The sequence below is a fragment of the Notothenia rossii genome (assembly GCF_949606895.1).
Source record: "Notothenia rossii genome assembly, chromosome: 2".
Classification (NCBI taxonomy): Eukaryota; Metazoa; Chordata; class Actinopteri; order Perciformes; family Nototheniidae; genus Notothenia; species Notothenia rossii.
Window position 1 is genome coordinate 20,948,570 of NC_136904.1, and position 22,866 is coordinate 20,971,435.

The following is a 22,866-nucleotide window of genomic DNA, read 5'->3' on the forward strand; positions in this document are numbered from 1 at the left end:
GATAGGTCACTTAATTAACTACGTCTGAAAGCAGAAGTCTAGGGCAAACAATTGCAAGTCTCTTCAGTGCGCATGTCACAAAATGAAAAGCCAAATTCTGGAAAAAAAAAAAAAAAAAGTGAAATTCTGAAAAAAAAGTTACATTTTGAGTAAAAAAAGTCAAATTCTGGGAAAAAAGTCATATTTGAGATGCATTGTGGGACATGTAGTTTATGGGCAATGTGCTTCTGTAAAGCGGCATGTAACCGTATAATAAACATAATATATTCTTTGCTCTTCTGGGGCCACATGAAATGAAGTCGCGGGCCGGATTTGGCCCCCGGGCCTTGAGTTTGACACCCCTGGTCTAGAGCATTTGTTTCGGCTCTACAAGGACACAGATGACAGTGATAATAAGGAACATTTTCACTTTTACAATCACTTCATTTTAGATTTGATAAAAAATACTGGCACAAAGAAGTCTAATCAGCAACCAAAAGGTACTTTGCGTAACAGATTGCTTAACAGATGCTGAAGCTCAGTTTATCTGAAGTTTATCAGAGAGGCAAAAAAAGAATTTAAAGTGAATGTATAGGTGTGAGTCCGATGATAGGGCCCCTGTATTATTAACTAAATAACGAGATAAAAAAGATGATATGCATCAGTTTATTCAGTTTCACACATGTAATACGTACATAGTCACATCAATAAGTGTCATGTACATGGATGCAGTTAGTTTTGCTACGAAATCATTCGATTGAAGGACAGACTGAAACACATAGAAAGTAGCCATATGATGAGAATTCATGACATGCACATTCAGAACATATTACAGTGACACGAAGGTGGAACGAAAAAAGTGATCAATTAAAAATCTGTTTCCATACGTCCCGCATAATATATTATATATATATATAAAAGCACCTTTGCACTCTTATAAAAGCCCATCTTTGTATGCAGTCAGACGCCACACTGCGATGACTAACAGAATTTAGGAGTTGCTTAATTCTAAATATGTCCATATTTTTCAAGTTACTATAAAGTTAATGATGTATTCTAACAATAAATATCGGAAGGATTGTTATAAATTCATGATAAAACGAGAATGATTCAGTATTTCTCCCCATGGTAAGCCTATGAAGTATTGTTTACAGAAATAATTGACCAATCAACTGCTCTACTAAAGCCCAAACTTACACTTAGTAAACTTGGGTAAAATAACAAGAAGAACAAAATAAATACACATATTCTTTGTATTGTATAGAATATCTCTACATATATTCAACAACTCTAGCAGGGCTCCTATTATATTACGGATGAGTATGTTTACTTTATTGCTTGATTGAAGACAGTTTGTCCCTCTTTAAAATAACCCAACAAGCTCATGATGTCTAGATTTTCAAAAGAAACACTATAAAATGCAAGAACAACAGTTATTTATTTACCCATTTACCCTGACTCACCCTTTGGGAAAACGTTCTCATGCATTGGGAACTCTGTACACATACAAAACACCAGAATTAATATTTCATTTCGAAAGTAAGAACTTCCAAAAAGTGCAAAAGAGTGTTTAAGAAGTCAGGTTGTCGTGGATCACAGCAGTGCCCAGAAGAAAAACAGCTTCTCTCGCTTAATGCAGCCTCCTCACAGTGAGTGTCTGCCAGAGTAGCGACCACACTTGATTTGTTGCTCTGGGAAATGGAGAGGACAGTAGTTAGACTCTCAGCACTTTACTGCGCTTTATCTGAAGGAAGAAGACACTGATACACTCAAGAGAGAGAAGTCAGTTGGGAGGAGCAGAAACTAAAAGGGTTTATATTTTACAAAGCAAAGATTATTTTACCGTTTCCTATGCGTCATTACATAAGGGCGCTCTGCAGGTAACTACAATCTTTATGAACAATTCAGGATGAAAGCTGTGTCTGCTTTATAAATTATGAACAAGTAGTTTGGACTTAATCATTTATGTGAAAATGATTTTTAGAGGCTTTTCAAATGCTGCATCCAACATCTGCGTTGTCCGTTGATAATCCTCTGTGCAAAAATATTGATTAAACCAGCCTTTAGGATGATGGAAAAACACCAATGAAAAGCTACTATTCTGGTTACATTTCAGTACTAACCATTGCAGGCATAAGATGAGCACAGACAATATTAAAGACAAAGAAAAGAGCAGCACAATGCACAATATTTACAGCTAGAAATATGTGCACTGAACCTGTTCTGGTAACAGATGGTCTGCATAAGGTTTTTCTTACCTAACTTCAACTGCTCGATTTCCTCAGATTCCTCCACAGCTACAGGTTTCAGCAGCAGGGCAAAAAACACAGCAATTCCTAACACCTGTAAATAAAAACAAGCCACAAGAAAGCAGAATATCTTAAATACAGTCATGTTAGTGTGATGTGCTGGAAAAATATAGTTTCCTGTCTTTACCCACCTTGAGAGGCTGCAGTATGAAGATGCTCTGGAAGAGGGAGAGGCCCAGAGACATGACCCACTTGATGGATTTAGCTCTGCCATAATCCAAGCCGTACAATAGGGTGAAGAAAGTGGATATTCCACTGATGGACAGCAGCAGGAACCAGCCCAGGAACACACACCACCAGGGCAGCCAGCAGGTTGCCTTCTTCTTCCTCTTCTTTACGGGAGGGGGGCTGAGCCAATGAGGAACAAGGAATCAGACGAAAACACACAAGTAGCTTCGGTTAAACAAAACCAGTCATATTTCTACTTTTCGCTTAGATTTATTTTGTGTCGACCGGATTGCTGACCAGTAGGCCAAGTGGCTGCTGAAGACCATCTCGGCCTTGCGAACCAGAATGTTGGTGGTGTTGAGGGTCTGCAGGTAGTCCTGTGGACTCGGGAAGTTCCTTTCATCCAGTTTCTCCAGACACATCAGCAGGTGACAGAGACCAGCCAGGAGGAACTTGCTGCAGTAAACCCAGTGGGGGTCACTCTCACTCTCGCCTTTGACAGGATTACATTAAAACCAGCGTGTGTAGTTATGCATATTTGTGAACTGTATGTCAAGAATCACGTCTGCATTATGACTTAATGGGCTTAGGACGGAAGGCACCAGATAGGCTGAGTAAGTTGTTCAGAAAGCACTCTGTAGCTTTGGTATTTTCATGGGATATATATGGCCTTAGAGGGGTCCTATGCTAATCCTCAGGCTCATATTTGTGTTACATATACATATTACATGCTTTAATGTTCAAAAAGGTCTTTATTTTTCTCATACTGCCTGTGCTGCAGCACCTCTTTTCCCCCTCTGTCGGAAACCAGAGCCCAGTCTGCTCTGATTTTGTTGTGATTGGTCAACCGCTTAGAGATGTCTATTACGTACAAGGTGTTCGCAAGCTAACCAAAAGAAACAGGAATGTAATATAGTGATGTCACTATGTTACAGAAGTAAACAAACAAGTCAAATTGAGGTGTTTCTTTGCAGATCATTTACAACCTATATAACACACTACAGAAAGGGGAGACCCCCAAAAGCACAATAGGGCCTCATTAATATGACACTGTTGTAAGTGCAGGTCTGTTAAGCTCATAGAGAAGTTTGTTAAAAAATATGTTTTCAAAAGATTAAACGCAAAATTTAAATCTATAATTACAGCCAAATACAACATTATACAGAAACAACATTTCCTAAAGCTCAAAGGGGGAAATGTATTTTTAGCGCTCCTGGATAGTATGTTTCTGTATAATATTGTATTGGGCTGTACATGTTGATTTTTTCTTTTTTTTTCTTTGTAAAATCATTATTTTCTTTATCAGTCATACACAAAGTAGTCAAAGCAAAAAAAAAAAAATACCTTGCATAAGCCGGATGAAATCATGGACCGTGTCCAGGGCATAGCTGAGGTCAGAGGTCGACTCCAGCCTGTGTGTGTCTGACATTTTGTTCCTCGGACTAATGCTCATCATGGAAATCACCTCCTCTGTGTCCTAGGGATATTCAAGGGATGCGCAACACATAATGAATGCCACATTTTCACTGTCTGATCAAAGATATGGAAATGAAGACTACATACTTGGCAGTAAAAGGTCAGGGGATGAAAACATAACATTTCTTAAGCAGAATAAATGAAAACTGGCCCTTGAAAATGCACTTACAAGGTCAGTGATAAGGCGGTGCAATAACTACTCTTATAAGAAAGATCTGCTGAACACACTCACACCCAACATAATTTGATAATAATTAACACACCTTCAGAATAGATGGTATGGTGACAGGGGGGGGTCTCAAGCTCTCCTCAGAGTCTCCTTTATGAGATTTTGAAATCACGCGAGGTTTGATGCTTCGGAAGATGGTGATGATGAGGATGTTGATTGGAAACATGAGCAGACCACTCTGCACCCCCACCATTAGCTCCTGCCACGTGATTTGCATGGAACCTGTCGAGACACAAAAGAAAAGGACACAGGTCAGAGTCATCAAATGATTTAGGTTTATGTCTCTCTCCTAAGGTCTGTACGCTACCTTCCCGACACCAAACATCACACAGACAGAGTGAGCTGCTAGCTGGTGAATATTGAAGAGCCTTTTGCTCAAGGGTCTGATATTTCCTTCAGAAGTCAATGAAGAAAAAAGTAGCGAAAACATTTTTTTTTCAAGTGACCAGAATCAAGTTAGATATTACTCTCATTATTTAAAAAACCCGGTATAAAACCTTGAAAAGTTGTGGAAATCGGGCAAACATTATAATTAACTGTTTACAGTGCTTAAAGTTCAAGAGAGTTTTATGGTTTTCACTTCTGTGTCAACAGAAGCAGTTAAAAGAGGCAGTGAAGGTCATAAGGAAGTTTTCTGTTTCCCTCCTACATCAGGATGGAGACGAGCGTTTCCAAGCCAACCAGTGGGCCCAACAAGAAAAAGAAGCTTTTATAACATCATACTTTTTCATCTTTGGGCTAGGAGCAAGGTTAGTATTCTCAACAAAAGGCTGAGAAACAAAGGAAGTCATTGCTGTTTAATTAAAGTCAGGTTGCATATCTTTTAGTTTTTGTTAATTTGATTCTAAAATCATCCAATGTGTGACTCCAGTTCACGCTAAAATAGTTAAAGTCTTAGCAATTCACCAAATTCGAAGATAACTTGCGAATCCTCTTTTATAGGAATGTTCCAGAAGGCGATGTTGATGGCCATGGTGCAGAGGAGCAGGCTCATGCAGCAGGAGACCCTCTGGGCACGAGTGAACGGACTACGTGAGGGAGGGTCCACGATGGACACCCAGATGTGTTCATCCCTGAAGCCTGTCGAGGTTCTAGCCTGGAAAATATTCCTAGAAGAGAAACGCAGAAACCCATGAGGACACTTCCTCAAGAGCTGAGTTGTTTTATTTTCGCTGTATAACGTTAACTGACCTGAAGCTGGCAACCTCGTTGTTCTTTGCAGCATTGAAGGTTTTCTTGGTCATGTTGTCTCCCTGGTCAACACTCAGCCAGCAGTTACAAAAGAAGTGAAACACCTGCCGTGTTTGGAGGTCTTGTACGGTCACCTTGTTAATATACCTTTTTATAAAACAACAAAGATGACAAATTGACCATATGGCTCAATTTATGTGGGAAATGCAAATGCTAGATAATAATCATTAAGCTCCACTTTGCAAAATAAGAGCACCCAATGGCTGCAACAGAGATCATTTGATATCGTATTGTGTACTTTGTGTATTTTATTTTGATATTTCCATTTACAACTTACTGTATGCAGTGTATATTTCCTAAAGCAAGTTTTGTTAACGCTATTATAATATCTACTATAAACTATTGCTCATATTTATTCTCCACCAAAATGAGAGTGTGTACATGTGAACAGTGAGCTGGGAGTGGAATTATATGATTAGTTTTAACACGGTAGTGCTAAATGATGAGACTGGCCAGACATTTTAAGGGGTCACTGTGAAAAGTCAGAAAGGTGTCCAACAAGGAAGCAATAAACACTTCCTGTACTCAGATCTTTAAAAAAGATAATGTTAACAGCTTTACAATGACCCCTATCAATTATCCACATGTCTAGGTTAGAGCTGAATCGATACAAATATAAAAACAGCTATGTAAATATAATTACATTTATACTTATTTGAGCATTGACAATAGCCATTTATTGTACCATGCACTGATCTTAAGTAGAACTAAGTGTTTCAAATGCTTATCTTGTACCATGATGGACGGCCCCCAGAGTTGTCGTGCTGCAGTCGGAGGTTTCGCACTTCGCCCAGAGGGAAGGGTGTGGCCAACAGGAACATATCAACAGCTCCTCTCTCAAACACAGGCTTGTCAGGGTCTGTGAGGACGTGTGTGTCACTCTCGCCGTCTGAGCCAGTCAGCTTCACTGTCACCTACAGGACAACACAACACACGCATCACATCACAGGTTCTCACATCAGTCATCTGAACCAATACTGTGTAAAAGTGTTAAACACTTCACATAACTACCAACCATTTTGTAAAGCAAACCATAGAAATTGAAATGATCAGTTAATTTTTCTAGGCTTATTCATTTCAGTACCTTATAAAGACTCTAAATATGTTTCTACAACTACATCGTGGTAAACGTATAATAATGCAGTGGGAGTATGCATTGATTATTGAAAATGACTTTCACGAAATTGAACATGTTCATTAAATGCATTCAGATTCAGAATGCTCTGTACAGTGATGATCATAAGACGCTGGGTTCACCATTCTGATGCATTTAGGCGTTGTGGGAAGTTCTGGTGGGAAGAATTGTGAGTTGGCTAAAAGACAACATATTCGGTAGGATAGGTTCACAATTGTTCAAGTATGTCTCAAAAGATTATATTTATATTTTATCTTGGATTGATTCACTGGCTGTCTGAAAGGTATTAAAATAAATGAATTCATCTCAAGTATACATAAATAATTGTAAGCAGATGCTGCCAAGTCAAGTCATTTGATTATTATATGAGCTATTCAACTTTCTGTCTCATATATATATATATATATATATATATATATCCAGAGCGCTCTGGAGCAGGTTTTCATCAAGGATCTCTCTGTACATTGCTGCATTCATCTTTCCCTTGATCCTGACTAGTCTCCCAGTTCCTGCCGCTGAAAAACATCCCCACAGCATGATGCTGCCACCGTGCCTCACTGTAGGGATGGTGTTGGCCAGGTGGTAAGCGGTGCCTAGTTTCCTCCAGACATGATGCTTGGCATTCAGGCCAAAGAGATCCATTTTGGTTTCATCAAACCAGACAATTTGGTTTCTCATGGTCTGAGAGTACTCTAGGTGCTCCATGGGGGCTTTCATGTGCCTTTGGCTTCCTTCTGGACAATCTACCATAAAGGCCTGATTGGTGGAGTGCTGCAGAGATCTCATCTCCACAGAGGAACACTGGAGCTCTATCAGAGTGACCATCGGGTTCTTGGTCACCTCTCTGACTAAGGCCCTTCTCCCCCGATGCTCAGTTTGGTCTAGAGCCCTTTTGGTTTCAAAAATCTTCCATTTGCAAATAATGGAGACTACTGTGCTCGTTGGGATCTTCAATGCTGCAAACATTTTTCTGTACCCTTCCCCAGATCTGTGCCTTGATACAATCCTGTCTCTGAGGTCTACAGTCAATTCCTTGGACCTCATGACTCAGTTTGTGCTCTGATATGCACTGTCAACTGTGGGACCTCGTATAGACAGGTGTGTTCTTTTCTAAGTCATGTCCAATCAATTTAATTTACCTCAGGTGAACTCCAATCAAGTTATAGAAACATTTCAAGGATGATCAGTGGAAACGGGATGCACTCGAGCTCAATTTTCAGTGTCAAAGCAAAGGGTGTGAATACTTATGCACATGTGATATTTCATTAAATGATTTTCAACACGTTTGCAAACAAATCTTTTAAAACGTTTTTGCTTTGTCATTATGGGGTATTGTGTGTGGGATATTGAGAACAAAAATGAATTTAATCCATTTAGAAATAAGGCTGTAACATAACAAAATGTGAAAAAAGTTAAGGGGTATGAATACTTTCCGGATTAACTGTATAAACACAATTCTGTCAATCAAAAAAGACTCTTACATTGGCAGTAGTCCCAGCATTCTTACGATGGCCAGTTTGGACACCGATCAGATAATTGTACTGAGCGCCGGGGTGGTTGTCTTCCAGCAGAGTCATCTTCCTCTGATGTTTCAACAGAAAACATTTTGGTGAATAAATGTGAATATGTTCGCAGGTGGAATGAATAACATTGCACTCTGGGTTGAAACCAGTGGTGGAAGTACACTTACTCAAGTACTGTACTTCAGTAAAACATGTATTCTACTACATTTGGATGCCAATAATTTTCACTACACTGCATTTATTTTATTTTATACTTTGTAGGGTTGAGTATTCATACTATATGTAAATCAAATAATAACCTTAGAGCGTGCCCTGCGGTCAGAGTAGCAGGCCCACAGCAGAGTGACCAGGTAGAGACCGAAGAAGGTGCACAGCAGAGCCAGCACCACAAAGTTCTCAGACAAGGTGGAAAACAACTCTGCGGTGCGAGATAAGTCCACGTAGTTTGGCATCACAAAGAAGGAGCTCCCAAAGAGAGTGAGGTGGTTACACAGACACTGTGTTCGCTCTGGAGTGGTTTTGTCCCCCACCTGAGATGAAGAGAGCACATCACTGTGCAACTACTGGTGCTATACGAGAACATTAACATGCATAACCAAAAGCAATACAAACCAGTACATCACTCTTTATAATGTTTGAAATGTACCTGGCAGCCATACATGCTCCATGTCTCGTTCTTTACGTCCCAGTACATACACTTGGCCGTAAAAGAGTTTATCCTTAGTGTCAGACCTGGTTCCCAGGAGGAATTCAAGAGTCCGGATTCAATATACCAGACTCCACGAGTATGCTGCAACATCTCTGGGGTTATCATCCAGCGATAGCCTTCTGTTCCAAAAACCAACCAACATTACATCATGACAAGAACCAATTGGTAGAAAACAATGAAATACTGATACATAAAAGTGGAAGCACATGCACGTCAGGCAAACAATGGTAAAAGGGAGTCTGTTGATGTTTGGTGTTGGTATTATACTCGACCGGACCAGAGTGGTGCTATTGCTACAGATCTTAAAACTTGATGTGTTAAAATGATTGAAAAACCGGGCATGCAGGGGTGACAGTTACCTGTGAGGCTCAAGATGGTTGTGTTACTGAAGTATGTGTCATTTGGAGGTGACCCTTCAGACAACCTAAGAACTAAGGTAACATTGGCATTGGGCTCCACAGTTAAGCAGATGGTCACATCAGGGTCTGAGACGTTGATTGTGGTAAGTGCTTTTGTGTTTTTTTCCAAAACAATTGTATTGTTCGTTGGCATTGAAGCATTTGGATAAGGTAAAAAGATCTGAGGAAACCATAAAAAACAAGTTACTTCTTAATTAGTCTTCCTATTTAGAATCAAAACAATATGTAGGAAGAAAATACATTGTGAGACCACTGTGGAAAAGTGAGTGTCATTTTCTTCTAGACTGTATGTTATGTGAATTGGTGTTCTTAAGTCTTTGACCATGTATTGTGTATTTTAAAAGATAAAAAAAACATTTTCTTCTTAAGAGTAGTATATTCATCACTCTTTCTCCCCATGTTCATGTGACCTTTGCTTGCAACCTAAATCCAAAAACATTAGCACTGTGGTACAAATGACAAAACCCACTTTTCATGTTGGCTTTACCTCTATCATCTCTGACAGGTTTGACAGATTTATTTCTTTTCTTTTACTACTAAGTAAAAGGCTGCAAACAGTTCCTGAGATTTGGACATCAGTTGGATGTGGATTCTTTGTGAATGTAGACATCTAACAAAAAGAAGAGCTCTGATAAAAAGGCTGTATATTACAAGGAAAATAAAGACACACATAATACATGATGATAACACACACAGACCTGATAAGTGATACTGTCGTATCCTCCAAGCTGACTCTTAAGCGCTGCAAATGAGGGTAGTTTGATGAACACACCATCTTGCTCTGAACCCAACACAGCATTGCTTAGTCCGGCAGGTGTGTGACTAAAAGTAAGGAAATAAAATGTAGAATATGTCTTTAAATGTGACTTTTACTATATTTATTTGTTGTCCTTTTTTACTACCTCTGTAAAGCGACTTTGAGCACCTGTAAAAGCGCTTACAAAATAAATCTATTATTATTATTATTATTATTTAGAATATACAGTAAATGAGTTTGTACTTGCTGCAATATTGATATAGTTGTAAATTAGTGAAAAGTTGCATATGTGTTTGTCATAATTAAGCGATACTTAAGAGATACTTGAAGAGACCTACGTGCTTTGATAGATGATGCCTGTTGGGTGCCTGATGATAAATTGCTCGGGGTATTTTGAAACCACCAGTTCTGAGATTATGCGAAAGATCTCAAAGACTTGCTCAAACAAAGACTGGAGAGAAAAAATGCACTGTAAGAGACACAATAACGACAAAATGTCCATGATTGCCTAATGCAGTACTTACAGTAGGGTTTGGGTTGTTCTTGATGTCACATTTGTTCATGGAGAGAAGGAGGATGCTGGTGCTGCATTTGACTATTTTAGTAACAGTGTCATTGTCTGGCAAAGTAGAGTCGTCAAGCAGCTTCACAGTGCCAAGCAACAAATACTTAATGAAATTGTCCTGTGAAAGTAAAAAAAGACTATCAATTAAGGTGCAATGATAGCATAAAACGAAAGGTGAAAATTGCCTCAATAATAATGCAATATTTTCGACAGGCTTTCCAAAGTGAAGGTGCCCACCCTGTTTTCGTTTGTGGGCTCATCTGCTGTTATTTCCATTCGCAGTAGCTCTTCTTCTGCTGCCTGTCTCGGAAAAACAGCACTTGTGAACTTTGAGGTACAATTAAATAACTATTAGTATTCAACGTTTTCATGATTCAAGGGTAAAACAGACTATGTGAAATAAGGACGCATCTCTCACCAGGAGAAGGCTATCAATATTTTCAACAGACGCCAGCATGTCAGATAAAAGAGTCCTTTTGGGCCCTAAAAAAGAGTGTTGGAGCAGTAGAGAAAACAAGTTTTTATGACTGTTCCATACTTTCATAGTTAATTGAAATGATGAGATACATCATGTTTCAAACTTACGAGATCTGGTTGCATGACTTGACACCATTGTGTTCTGAAAAGAGAACATGAACAAAACTCACATTTGAGAATAGACTCTTGATTTTAATTTGGCTTCTTATTGACTGTGAACTGTTTCTCTTACCTTTGTGTTTGAGGCAGACCACTCATCTTAAAAACAAGAATGACACTTATAAAAGACAGCCTATTGCACACTATTGAGTATAAAGTGAAATAAAAGAAATAAAACTGTAATAAAACTTCACTCAGTTGATATCTAGGAAAAGAAAGGCAAGGAAAGACAAGAAAAGAAAAAGGTAATGAAGGACGGAGTAAGGCTATAGGGATAAGGAGGCTGTTGTTGCATACTGTGTGTGCAGAGAGATCCTCGTCTCTGGTTGCAGTCGGATGTTAAGATGAGCTGAAAAGGATCCAACTTTATGTAGGTACATTTTTCCTTTGAAACTTCAGCGTTTTCTGTTTTGGAAAACAAATGTGGGAACATAAACACGCACAGAGACAAACTCTTAGCAAAGCTTAATTATTGGGACATTTCTATGAGAAACAATTGTGTGACCTTTAACAGAGTGAAGAAAATCAGATTGGTCTGAACTTATTCACTAATCTGTAATTTATCAAAGAGTCTGTTAGATGTTAAACAAAAGTGAAATATCTCTTACACCCAGAGCGCAGCGTTAAGTCTTTAAATTGCTTGTCTTTTCTAAACAACAATCAAAAACACTTTTAATGAGATTCATGCCTGATCAATAATTCAACAAATGAATGTAAAATAAATGTAATTTTAATTCACTTTAAAAATGTTGGTCTGATTTTTATCCCAAGAAATATTTGTACATGATAATGAATGAGAGCTAATAAGAATGTGGGGGTTACTATTACTTGTGCAGACGGCTTTAAAGGATATGAAAAAAACATAATTTAAAAAAGAGCGTGCTGCCAATATCCTGCAATATCTTTTAAAGGTTTGTGCCTTCATTTTAATATATATATCCAAATGAAACCGAGCCTTACATTAAGGGATCATTTATTTTGTGAATACATTTTGCTTATAGTGAGTTACATTTTAGCCACATGGCCTCTAATCATTAATAACATGTTTAAATATCAAACACTTTGCATGTAAAGCCTGGGACAGGAGATCTCAAACATACACGAGTCTCAAGCGAAAAAAACAATTAACTATTAAAGAAAAATGCACCGACAAAAGAAATGCAGTGTGGGTGTACTTTACTCACTTGTGGTGGGTTCCTGGTGCTGCCCTTGGACCCCCTCCCCCAGCCACCAGGTGAAGTTGCTGATGTTTCCCTCTCTGGAGATGTTCTTCAGGAACATTTGTATCGGGGTGTTCACCACCTTTAAGAGATCCCCTCCTCGGTTTGCACAGCTGCTCCTGGCTTGGGACCAGGTTTCAGATCCCCTAACAAACTCAAAACAGACATTTCTGAATACAGATTGACACTGCACAGGGAGGTCGTTGCCTGAAAAGGCGGCAGAGTTTTCTGGTAAAAACAAAAATCCAACTGAAAGACAAAAAAAGACAGATATTTGCAGTAAGGTGCCCATAGTTATTATAATGTACAGAGCTAAATCACATAGTGCTGAAGGAGCTGTGGATGATCTGAGCAAGATCACTTCCGTCTTTCACATGGAAATGAGAGAGCTTCCTCCAGAAAAACTCTGCATATGTTCTCAATATATTAGGAAAATCAGTAAAGACACTCAAACAAGATGCAAAGTGAAGTTGGCATCACGAAAGGTCACACAATCTGAACTTCCCATACTGACATAGAGCTCATTTCAACTTTTGTTTTGCTCCTCACATGAACAAAATTATATATGTTATATGTACTATGATCATCATTTCTTGAAAACGTAAGTCTTATTCTCACATGAAATCACCCTTACAACTAATTACCTTTATAATACAGCTTGACAAGCACCTCCACTTTAATGCATGACCAACATCTCTGCCTCGCTTCTCACACAATCCTCTCATTGGTGGAAATACTACTGGCGGAAATATCGCGAGAGTATGTGAAGGAAGCTGATACCGCGTGTGTTTGTGTAACATGTTAAGAAAGGCATGTCCTTTAATGCAATGACAGAAGCGCGTCCATGGCGGGACATATGAAGGTAATTCCAGAGATGATCTAACATCGTATGTTATGAAGGACAATCAGATAATTGGAAAATCCTCCACTAAACTTCATGTGACCGTTTCTTGTTTTCTAGCTCGGTTGCTCCGCCTAAACGTAATGTTAAACCACGAAACACCTCAAGTTAGCTTTGCTTTCTTTGCATACTGAAACACATGCTGTGGGGTGTTTTGCCCTTTGAAAATAAAGGTCTCTAAGTCAGTGTAAGAAAACTGCATAACGACAGAGGTTTAGGGTTATGATTTTACGAGTATGCAGCTCTTACTGAGACTGAAGTATTAGCCCCCTACACATTGTAGCCAACATCTAGATCTAATTACTAACAACATAGGTGAACTTTATCGATGTACATTCACTTTAGTAGCCTAATGTACTTATTATACTTAGTATAATTTTGATACACGTTTAGCCCACCTTAATATTTGGTTGTATGCTACTTTATAAGCTACAGAGGTCTTCAACAGGGGGTCCGCGACCCCCAGGGGGTCCGCGGAGGTACTGCAGGGGGGTCGCGAAATCTTTGGTTGATTAGAGAAAAAAAAAAATGTTTTCCAAACATTTTTTTCCCACAAATTGAAATGTCTTTAAATGCACATTAACATGAATCCAACATATTGTAGCGAATGGAGAAATCAAGGCAGAAGACGTTATCTTCTGCTCCACAACCTTTCTCCGCCAGATCGTCAAGTATCAGCCGTATCTCGCGTCTCCCCTCCGGTACACAGCACCGTAGTGTGGAGTTGCATTAGGTAACGCGAGATACGGCTGATACTTGCGCATTAGTTTCTGTTATGGATCAGTATCAACAGTCCTGCCAGTAACGTTACTATATTATCAATACTACTTTAGTTATAGCCTGATATATGATTGCTAACTTTACAATGTTGTGATGTGACTGACGTTAGCTAACATTCTGTAGCTAACAGCGGTCACTCACCAAGACAGCTGCCCTGTTCTCCACTGGTTCTCCTCACACCAAAGCTCCTTTTCTCGCTGATGGCCGTTATTTTTTCTAATCCTTGGCTGCTCCTGGTCTCTTGGACGCCTAGCAGGCTCATAATTATAATCATATGCATTTGATATATATTTTCAACCTCTTCTGTGTCAAAACTGGCATTGTGATCTATGTTTATTCATACGTTAGACCGGCCGCTCTCCCTCATGTTACGTCACACGAGGGACCACGTGCGGAGGCTTTTTTATGCGGAAGTGAAAATGTCATACCAAAACGACGCCAGATGTGACTGTAGTGTATATTTCTGTATATCTTTTTGAAAATCTAGTGTATTCATCATTTTCCTACACATGTATTCACTGGTGTCTCTAACCTGCAAGTTGCTCTTTAAAGTTAAAACTTGAATCTGTGAATTATTTTAATAGCTCTGTGTTGTGTTCAAGATGTATGTTTATAAACGGCAGTGGCACGGCCACCCTGTACCTTGCACATGTTTAAAATAAAAACATGAATATATTAACCTGTGTATTATTTGAATAGCTTAGTATTGAATGTACAATAACAGAGTAGCTATGTTTATACACGGCACTAGGCCCCGTTTAATATAAAACACAATTGTATGCCATACATATAGTAGGGGGGTCCTTGCTCCAGCTCTCCATCAGTTTGGGGGTCCCTGGCCTGAAAAACGTTGAAGACCCCTATAGACCATAGACGAAATTAGCTCTGAGAGGGACAATTTAACACAAAGTATTTTCATTTCATGTTAATACCTTATACTTTAATTTAAGTAATATTTTGAACGCAGCAATTTTAACTTGTAATTCATTTGTTTTAAGTATTTGTTTACTGTGGTAACCATGGTAAGGAGGGACTTATGACATGGAAGATTTGTAAAGAAATTCAATTAGAATGTTCAAATAAAAACACAGATTTTCTTCTTTAAAATATTAATATAAAATGAAACAGATGTGTCCTGCTTGTCAAGTGTAATAATACAATTCAGCATTAATTTGTAAACATTAAGTCAGAGGACATGGAACTTAGACTTTTAGAGAAACTGCTAAATTTTTGTTACAATTTCCATATATAATTTAAAATCCCAAAGTTTCATAAAGGTCTTTAAAGTACATTATTTTAGTAGCTTGTGTAAGTATAGCCTAGTTGACACAGCTTAATTGGAAACGATGCCAGAAGAAGCATACTGATGGTGAGTCATTGGTGTAGTCGCCAAGTAACATAACCAGTGTCAGACATTTTCTACAGTATTCGTCAGAGACCAAAAACAAAGCTAATACTATGGGAATATTGCATAAACATTTGCTATGTGGACAGAAACACAACCCCAAATGCATTATAATGTAACTGTTGGATGTATTGATGAGCAAAACGTTTGCTATATCAAATGAATGAATAATGATATGTCAACAACTTCAATAGACCTTTTAACAAAACATAGTTTACAACAAAGGGTATTGTGGAAGCTGTGTCACTGCAAACATGTTTTCATTAAACTATTAGCAGCCTTTTCACAGTAATTAACGTCTGAGATGAGTCCTTTGAAGGCACAGTCTTATGTTTTCATTTTTGTTGCTCTTGTCAACAGAAGCAGTTCAAGGACGCATTGAAGATCATCAGCTCGGGTAGCCTTCTGTTTGCCTCCTACCTCACTGCATTGGGAGATGAACGTTTCTATGCCAATCAGCTGATGCCCCTGCTGCAAAGGTTTGTGGGGGCAGAGACGGCGCATGTGTTGGCAGTTAAGATGATCGGTCTGGGGCTGGTTCCTCTGAACCGCTACCAGGACCCCGCATCATTGGTAAGCATATAACATCACTGTTTAGTCACATCACTGTCCATTGATCCTAGACATCGTGAGACTTATTTCTGTTTGTTTTATGCATCCACAGGAAGTGAAAGTCCTGGGTTTAAAGTTCAAAAACCCAATTGGGATTGCGGCGGGCTTCGATAAGCACGGAGAGGCCGTCGATGGGTTGTACAAGGTCGGATTCGGCTTTGTTGAAGTGGGCACAATCACTCCCAAACCTCAGGAGGGGAACCCCAAACCACGTGTGTTTCGACTCACTACAGACCAGGCCATAATTAACAGGTAAGTTTCCGATATGCTAAGGGGAAAGGGGTCGCCATTCTGAGGGTGTGTTCATCTGAATAATTAAAAAAACAATTACATGTAGGGCTTGGCAATATGGTTGAAAAGAATGTGGCACATTGACACAATCAATTGATTCGGTGCTTTTCACATAGGATTTGCATTACGCCATTGGTGGATCATGTAGATGCTAATTTTTTGTTGCCATCATTATTGTAGAAATTCATTCATTTAAAAAAAATTGTATTCATCCACAATGTTTAGTTGATTGACACCCTACTTTGTGTAGATTCTTATAAATAATTCAATTTATTTATATAACTTTAAGGAGCCTAATTAATCTTTGTCTGTTTTAAAATCCTTAAAACTGAAAACAGGAGCAGGGTAAGGTAATGTTACTGACACTGACTTTAATGAGCTCAATGAAGCAAATCTTTATGCAACAGCTCTTTCCTGCATTTGTTTTTTTCCCTGTGAATTATACATGGTAACATGTGTAATTTATGGTCATTTGTATTCATGAGGTATTACATCAGACAATTCAATGAATTAAAGATTTGCTAGTGGAGCTTGACTAATCTAAATTACTCCATATTGGAAACATATTTGGTATGTTATGTACTTGTAGTATTAAGTTCACTTGATTGAATTCCTTCGAAAAGGATGACCTAGTTACATATCATTTGTAAAGCTGTACAATATTGACACTATTATCTTTGGACAGTGCCTTCACTCGTGGATATACAGTATATAGCACATGCAATGTGTATAATGCAAAGATAAATATAATATTCTCTCCGACATATTACAATATATTATTCATATAGTATCATGCAGATATACTGACGAATAAGAGCAGACCAGCCTGGAAGCTGCAAAAGGAGTTTGTATTTTATAACAAAACACAAAGACAATTAATTTAACTAACTTTATAGCTCATAAGCATATTCCTTAAAAGGACCAAACACATTTCTATCCCTAAGACGGAAATTAAATAATTGTAATAAGATGTTGTGAGGGAGGCGTGTGGTGCAGTGGGTTGTGCCTTGGTGTTGGGATCAGGGGGTCACAGGTTCAAACCCCACTGCAGTCAGCATGTGGTTGTGTCCCTGGGCAAGACACTTCACCCCAAATTGCTCCTGTGGGTATTGCCCACCGTATTGAGTACTGTATGTAAGTCGCTTTGGATAAAAGCGTCTAACAAGTGACATGTAATGTAATGTTCACATCATTATTCGTTTAACACACACTTTAGCTATTATTATTATAAGTAATGAAAAATATCTCATTATTTATATTTGTAAGTTGATATTTAAATAGTTGTTATTGTATATGTGTGTGTGTTTCACACCAGGTATGGATTCAACAGCTGTGGTTTGGCCGAAGCTCAACAGAGGCTGAAGGCCAGGGGCGACACACAGCAACAGCAAAGTAAAGGTTAGCAGTTATTACTAAAACCTGATATAAGTCTATCTTTTATATTTTGGTGTTCATTTAGAATATTTAACAAAGGAAGCCATATACTAAATTGAGTATTTAATTAAATACACTGTTCTTTTCTCTTTGAATGATATAAGCCTGTCCTTGTCTCACATTTATTCTGTCTGATCCATACCTACTTAAAGTTCATTTAGCACATCAGCAGCCTCTGCCACAGTTGGGTCATTTGTCTGGCGATGCAGCCTTTGTTTGTGTTTGTCTCAACCTTCCTGTGTGTGTTTGCATATGTGTGTGTGTGTCTGTGTTTATAGCTGGCTGTCCCCTGGGCATCAACCTTGGGAAGAACAAGCTGTCCCGTGACGCAGGAGCAGATTACTTGGAGGGGGTGCGGGTGCTCGGCCCGCTGGCTGACTACCTGGTGGTCAACGTCAGCAGTCCCAACACGCCGGGTCTCAGGGATCTACAGGGGAAGGAAGAGCTGCACCAACTCCTAAAAACGGTGGGACTGTCCAAACATTGAATTACTTTCTGGTTTTGAACCTTGCACTGACAAAAAATCTAATACAATGTCATTTTATCATCTGGCCCTTTTGTTTAGCCTTCCCCCTTGAAAATTATAGTTGAATTCAATTTACATGTATAAGAAAGTTATCATATCAAATGGCCAGTCTTAGCCTTACTAATAAACAATTATCAACAACTAATTTATTTTATACAGTATACACAACATTAACAATATAATCTTTAAGCAACAAAACTAGTTTGCAAAAAATCATGGAGTTAAACTAGTCGAGCTAGCCTTTGCCCCTCATAAAATAAGACATATCTCAACAAAAAAACAAAACGGGGAATAAATAAAGAAAATTGGATTAGCCCAGCTGGCAGTCAAACTCAAGCATTACTGTTTTTGTTTTTTCTTTTATCTGATCAGCTTATACCATGTATGATGGAACAGCATAGTAACTTAACACTTAATTATGATATTTCTTAATTCCCTGATGGGCAAGCTACAGCGTTGGGATTCAAATGTGTTAAATGGATTCAGAACAGGATTCATATTCATTCATCCAACCCTATCGTGTCAGGGTTTGAAAGCAATGTTTAGAATTTGTAAATGGGATGTGTTTAAGCTTACATGATGTTCAATTGTTCATAAGAAAGCTATTTTGTTTTTAAGGCTTACAGCACAGTTCACAGTGTTTCTTGTTTTCTATAGTTGCTCTCTGCCCTGTTAGCTGATATACTCACATGCTCATCGATCTGCTCAGGTGTTGAAGCAGCGCGACGCCCTGCAGGGAGAACATAAACCCCCGGTCCTGGTGAAGATCGCGCCTGACCTCACTGCCCAGGACAAACAAGACATCGCTGATGTTGTCACTGAGGTTGGATGCTTTTGAATGATTGATTGAATGTATTTGACGATTTTAAGAAAGCATATGACATACTTTAAGGGTGCATTCACACCTAATAGTCCGCTCTCTGGTGCGCACCAGACAACAGTTTGTTACATTGTTTCATTTTTCCGAAGGTTCGGTTTGCGTTCACACAGGCAAAACTCAAACGGACTATAAACTTTAAACACAAGTCATGTGCTCGGAAATGCTGTTCAACCAGTGGTCAGACATTAAGGGGGTAAAAATGCAAATCCCTGCAATGTCTACCGGAGCCTCCGCCATGGAGCATCGGCACTTTCGGCAATTTATTCTCATGCTGCTGTTAATCTGAAGATCAACAGACTCTAGCGGCCCGTGCATATGATTATATAATCAGACAACGTCCGTTAAAAAACATTATAACACATAATGAGAGACGTTCTGCAGTCAGGAGGGGCGTTTCACCGACGACAGGTGTTCTTACTTTTATGTAGCTGACGGAGAATTTTTACTTTACACGACACTGTTCAACACTTCATTCTGCTTCACTCTTTAACTAAACAACCGCGGATGTCTTGAAAGACTCTTTCGCTAAAAATTTTGAAGATATCCGCGTTGTTGTGACTCCTAAATACTACGCCTCCTATGTTTTGGTGCGGACTGCGTTCACACCAGCAATGAACCGCTCCAGAGTTCGCAAGCAAGCGCTCCGAGACCACCTATTTTAGAGGACCAGAATCCGGTTGTTTAGTTCACTTAAGAGGTCTCGGACTGTGTTCACACCAACCCAAATGAACAGCACCAAGCGGCTAAACGCACCAGGGTTCCATTCAACCGGACTATACAAGGCAGGTGTGCTAAAACGCACGCTATGAGTTATAGATAAAAACACATTGGAGCCTTAGGCTTAATCCCACAAATTAAGATTGAATTCAGATTGGATTGTTTATAGTTTTACCTTGGAAAGATACATTTTTATTTTGTATTCCCGAATGTTCATTTGGTTGACAACAAATATACCAGAATCAATACTTTTCAACTTTGCATGTGCTTGGATAAAATAACATCCTGAATAGGTGGTTTAATAAAAATATATCTTTCTAAAATGACGGGACTGACAGTGTGAGTTACCTACAGTAAATCACATGCTCTTATGCAAACCACACACACCCTACGCCAGGGTGCAGTCACCTTCTGTTTTAAATGGAAGATGGTTTGCTGGGAAGATAAAAGTTAAATTATTCAAATATACCCATTAGTTGTAGAAAAATGACAATACACTTGATTTGAACTGCCTCTTTCAAAAGCAAATAAATATGAAATAGTTCAGTCCTAGAATTTAAATAAAAATATAAGCAAATAAGGTGCAGAAAATTAATTTGAATCAATTCAGTGAAATAATTATATATTTTAAAGGCTTTCAAAGCCTTTTTAAAATAATAATAATAATAATGTTTTACAAGTCCTTCAAAAGGTGTTACACATTCTGCTAACCTCAGATCCTCAGGCAAAGCTTTTTAGTGGAACAATTTAGCAACTGCTCAGCTGAAGACGCTCTAACTTGCGTTTGACTGCTACCAGGGACATTAAACTAATATCATTTCATTTTGCCCAACAATCTTATGATAAATCATATAATCATACACTTGCTTTATTCAGCATCACTAGAACACATGTTTGCATTTACAAGCATTTGGCTACTTTCTGCCTCTTTATTTTCTTTAAAATTCTGAGTGGGGTGTTTTTGTGCTCATTGGAGCAAGGAGGAGAAAGGCCTGATGGAACGGATGTCCTGGTGGGAACAGAAAGCTACCTTTGAACTGCTCTCTGTTGTGTTCACAGTTCATTTCACATTAATGGTCTTACTCATTATTGCCTGCATACACACATATTGTATGTTACTCACTTGCCTTTTTTGTTTTTTTCTCTTGATTATGCAGCTGGCAGTGGATGGTTTAATGGTGTCTAACACTACGGTGTCCAGACCGGAGACGCTCCAGGACTCTCAGAGGTCTGAGGCCGGCGGGCTGAGTGGACAGCCTCTCAGAGACCTCTCTACCACCACAGTGAGAGAGATGTACCACCTCACCAAAGGTGCTTCCTTACACGCCTACATTTTCTGTATATATGTATTTTTACATTTTCTTAATCAACTCAGTATGAGGAAAGTACACATAAAATACACTTATTTTACTCTTTTTAAATGTGTTTAGGTAAAGTACTAATCATTGGAATTGGTGGTGTGGCCAGTGGGCAGGATGCTATGGATAAGATCCGTGCCGGTGCGTCGTTGGTTCAGCTTTACACAGCTCTGACCTACCAGGGTCCGCCTGTAGTGACCAAGATAAAAAGGGAGTTGGCGCAACTTCTTAAGTGAGTAAATGGTATTTCTTTCATGAAGTCAGGGGAAATCTTTTAATAGTAGTTTAAGGTTTTTAGAGTGGTTCCTTTCAAAAATGAAATGGTTATTCTGGGGTATTAAAGCATTGGTCTTATTATTAGAACATAGTATTAACATTTACAATCCCCACATGAGCTGCTGAAATCTGAGACTGCAGCTCTTTGAAGTGGACAGGGCCACACATACAAGTAATCACACAATCTGAACCTCTAGAATATCCAAACTTATGTTATACAATGAAAAGGAATGGTCATGTTAGTACCAAAACATTCCTCTTAGAAAAAGTCAATACACTTCAAAAACGATTTCCTGGTTCAACTTTGAGCTACCGTAGATGTAGTTGTTGTATTTGCTCAACATTTCTGATTATTAAGGATACTTCAAATTAATCACTTTTGGATTTGCCTCCATTACAAATGGTTAGAGAGTCTAGCTACAAACTCTGTAACCATATTGCCCAATTTGACTTTATTTAGCCACACGTCTCAAGAACTCAGTAATTACTTTGGGTTTTCAAAACTGATGGGAAATTTGAGCCCAAGCTATGTAGGAAGACGACGATAGACCAATGTTGTTGAAAAATCCCCAACGTTTCCTGAGTGGTACTTGAAATTAATTGCTTTTCTTTGCTATTATATTTCAATTTGCCATCTTTCAATTGTGGAAACATATCCATTTAATTCTCAAACCAATATATTCTCTCTTTTTTTTTTTTTTCAAGGGAACAGGGGTTCAGCAGTGTATCAGAGGCGGTTGGAGCAGATCACAGGGGAGCAGATGGGTCAGCTAATTAGCAGAGCGTGCGGAAAGAGATGGTAAATGCTAACACATTAAATGCTACATAGCACCTGTAGCTGCCATCTCGTCCAATCAGGATCATGATCAACAACATGATCCTCAACTTTTCCTGAACTTTGCTGAATGCTGAGGATTGTCTGTCTGTCCGAGTGATTTCAAGGATGAGATTATGGTCTGAACTGGGAGCTGTTGACAACATATTTTAGGTACTTGTGGCAAGAAAATTCTGAATGCACCAAATCTCACCTTTACTTGAACATATAAAAAACGTTGTAATTAAAATCTTTTTTGTTTTATAAAGAAGCTGAGATCTGTTTGTGTTAGTAACACGTTCTTCATTTGTTAGAGTGTAACCCATTGTCCATCTATAAGAGCCTTGCTAAACGGATGAATCACAACATTTTCCAGTTGTTTGATTCAGGTGGTTTGAACCATCTTTTCATACGGCAGTGACGCTGCTGTTATGACGATTTCATTGTGGGAAGAACTGCAGAAATCTTTTATTGAGAGAAATGTTATTTGCCTGAT

The 22,866-nt window shown here is 38.7% G+C and overlaps 2 protein-coding genes across 10 annotated transcripts; one reads left to right on the forward strand and one right to left on the reverse strand.

Moving 5' to 3' along the window:
* Positions 1-700: 700 nt before the first annotated feature.
* Positions 701-14,825, reverse strand: pkd1l3 (polycystic kidney disease 1-like 3). 7 transcript variants are annotated; one of them, XR_013805109.1, is made up of 25 exons: positions 14,199-14,825; positions 12,341-12,625; positions 11,454-11,561; positions 11,230-11,255; positions 11,106-11,139; positions 10,939-11,003; positions 10,758-10,820; positions 10,480-10,638; positions 10,294-10,406; positions 9,897-10,020; positions 9,686-9,808; positions 9,139-9,358; positions 8,717-8,898; positions 8,370-8,600; positions 8,029-8,130; positions 6,148-6,326; positions 5,353-5,499; positions 5,068-5,270; positions 4,196-4,383; positions 3,801-3,933; positions 2,754-2,949; positions 2,420-2,636; positions 2,238-2,322; positions 1,443-1,670; positions 701-748 (listed from the first exon to the last, which is right to left on the reverse strand). XR_013805109.1 is itself a non-coding variant. In XM_079664058.1 (24 exons), exons 2-24 carry the CDS (start codon positions 12,435-12,437, stop codon positions 1,624-1,626), a joined length of 3,042 nt encoding a protein of 1,013 aa, XP_079520184.1. In that variant the 5' UTR covers positions 12,438-12,522; positions 14,199-14,825; the 3' UTR covers positions 701-1,623. The 7 variants fall into 7 exon arrangements, 6 of the variants coding, with proteins under 6 accessions (XP_079520184.1, XP_079520183.1, XP_079520179.1 ...); XM_079664058.1 differs by having other exon boundaries at positions 701-1,670; positions 12,341-12,522; XM_079664057.1 differs by having other exon boundaries at positions 701-1,670; positions 12,341-12,530.
* dhodh (dihydroorotate dehydrogenase) lies at positions 13,101-22,652 on the forward strand. Of its 3 annotated transcripts, none has more exons than XR_013805110.1 (9): positions 13,101-13,238; positions 15,823-16,035; positions 16,127-16,326; positions 17,681-17,763; positions 18,078-18,265; positions 19,035-19,148; positions 21,080-21,233; positions 21,390-21,512; positions 22,262-22,652. XR_013805110.1 is itself a non-coding variant. In XM_079664069.1 (9 exons), the coding sequence occupies exons 1-9, from the start codon at positions 13,221-13,223 to the stop codon at positions 22,332-22,334; spliced, it is 1,203 nt and encodes a 400-aa protein (XP_079520195.1). In that variant the 5' UTR covers positions 13,101-13,220; the 3' UTR covers positions 22,335-22,652. The 3 variants fall into 3 exon arrangements, 2 of the variants coding, with proteins under 2 accessions (XP_079520195.1, XP_079520196.1); XM_079664069.1 differs by having other exon boundaries at positions 21,353-21,512; XM_079664070.1 differs by having other exon boundaries at positions 17,681-17,757; positions 21,353-21,512.
* Positions 22,653-22,866: the final 214 nt, after the last annotated feature.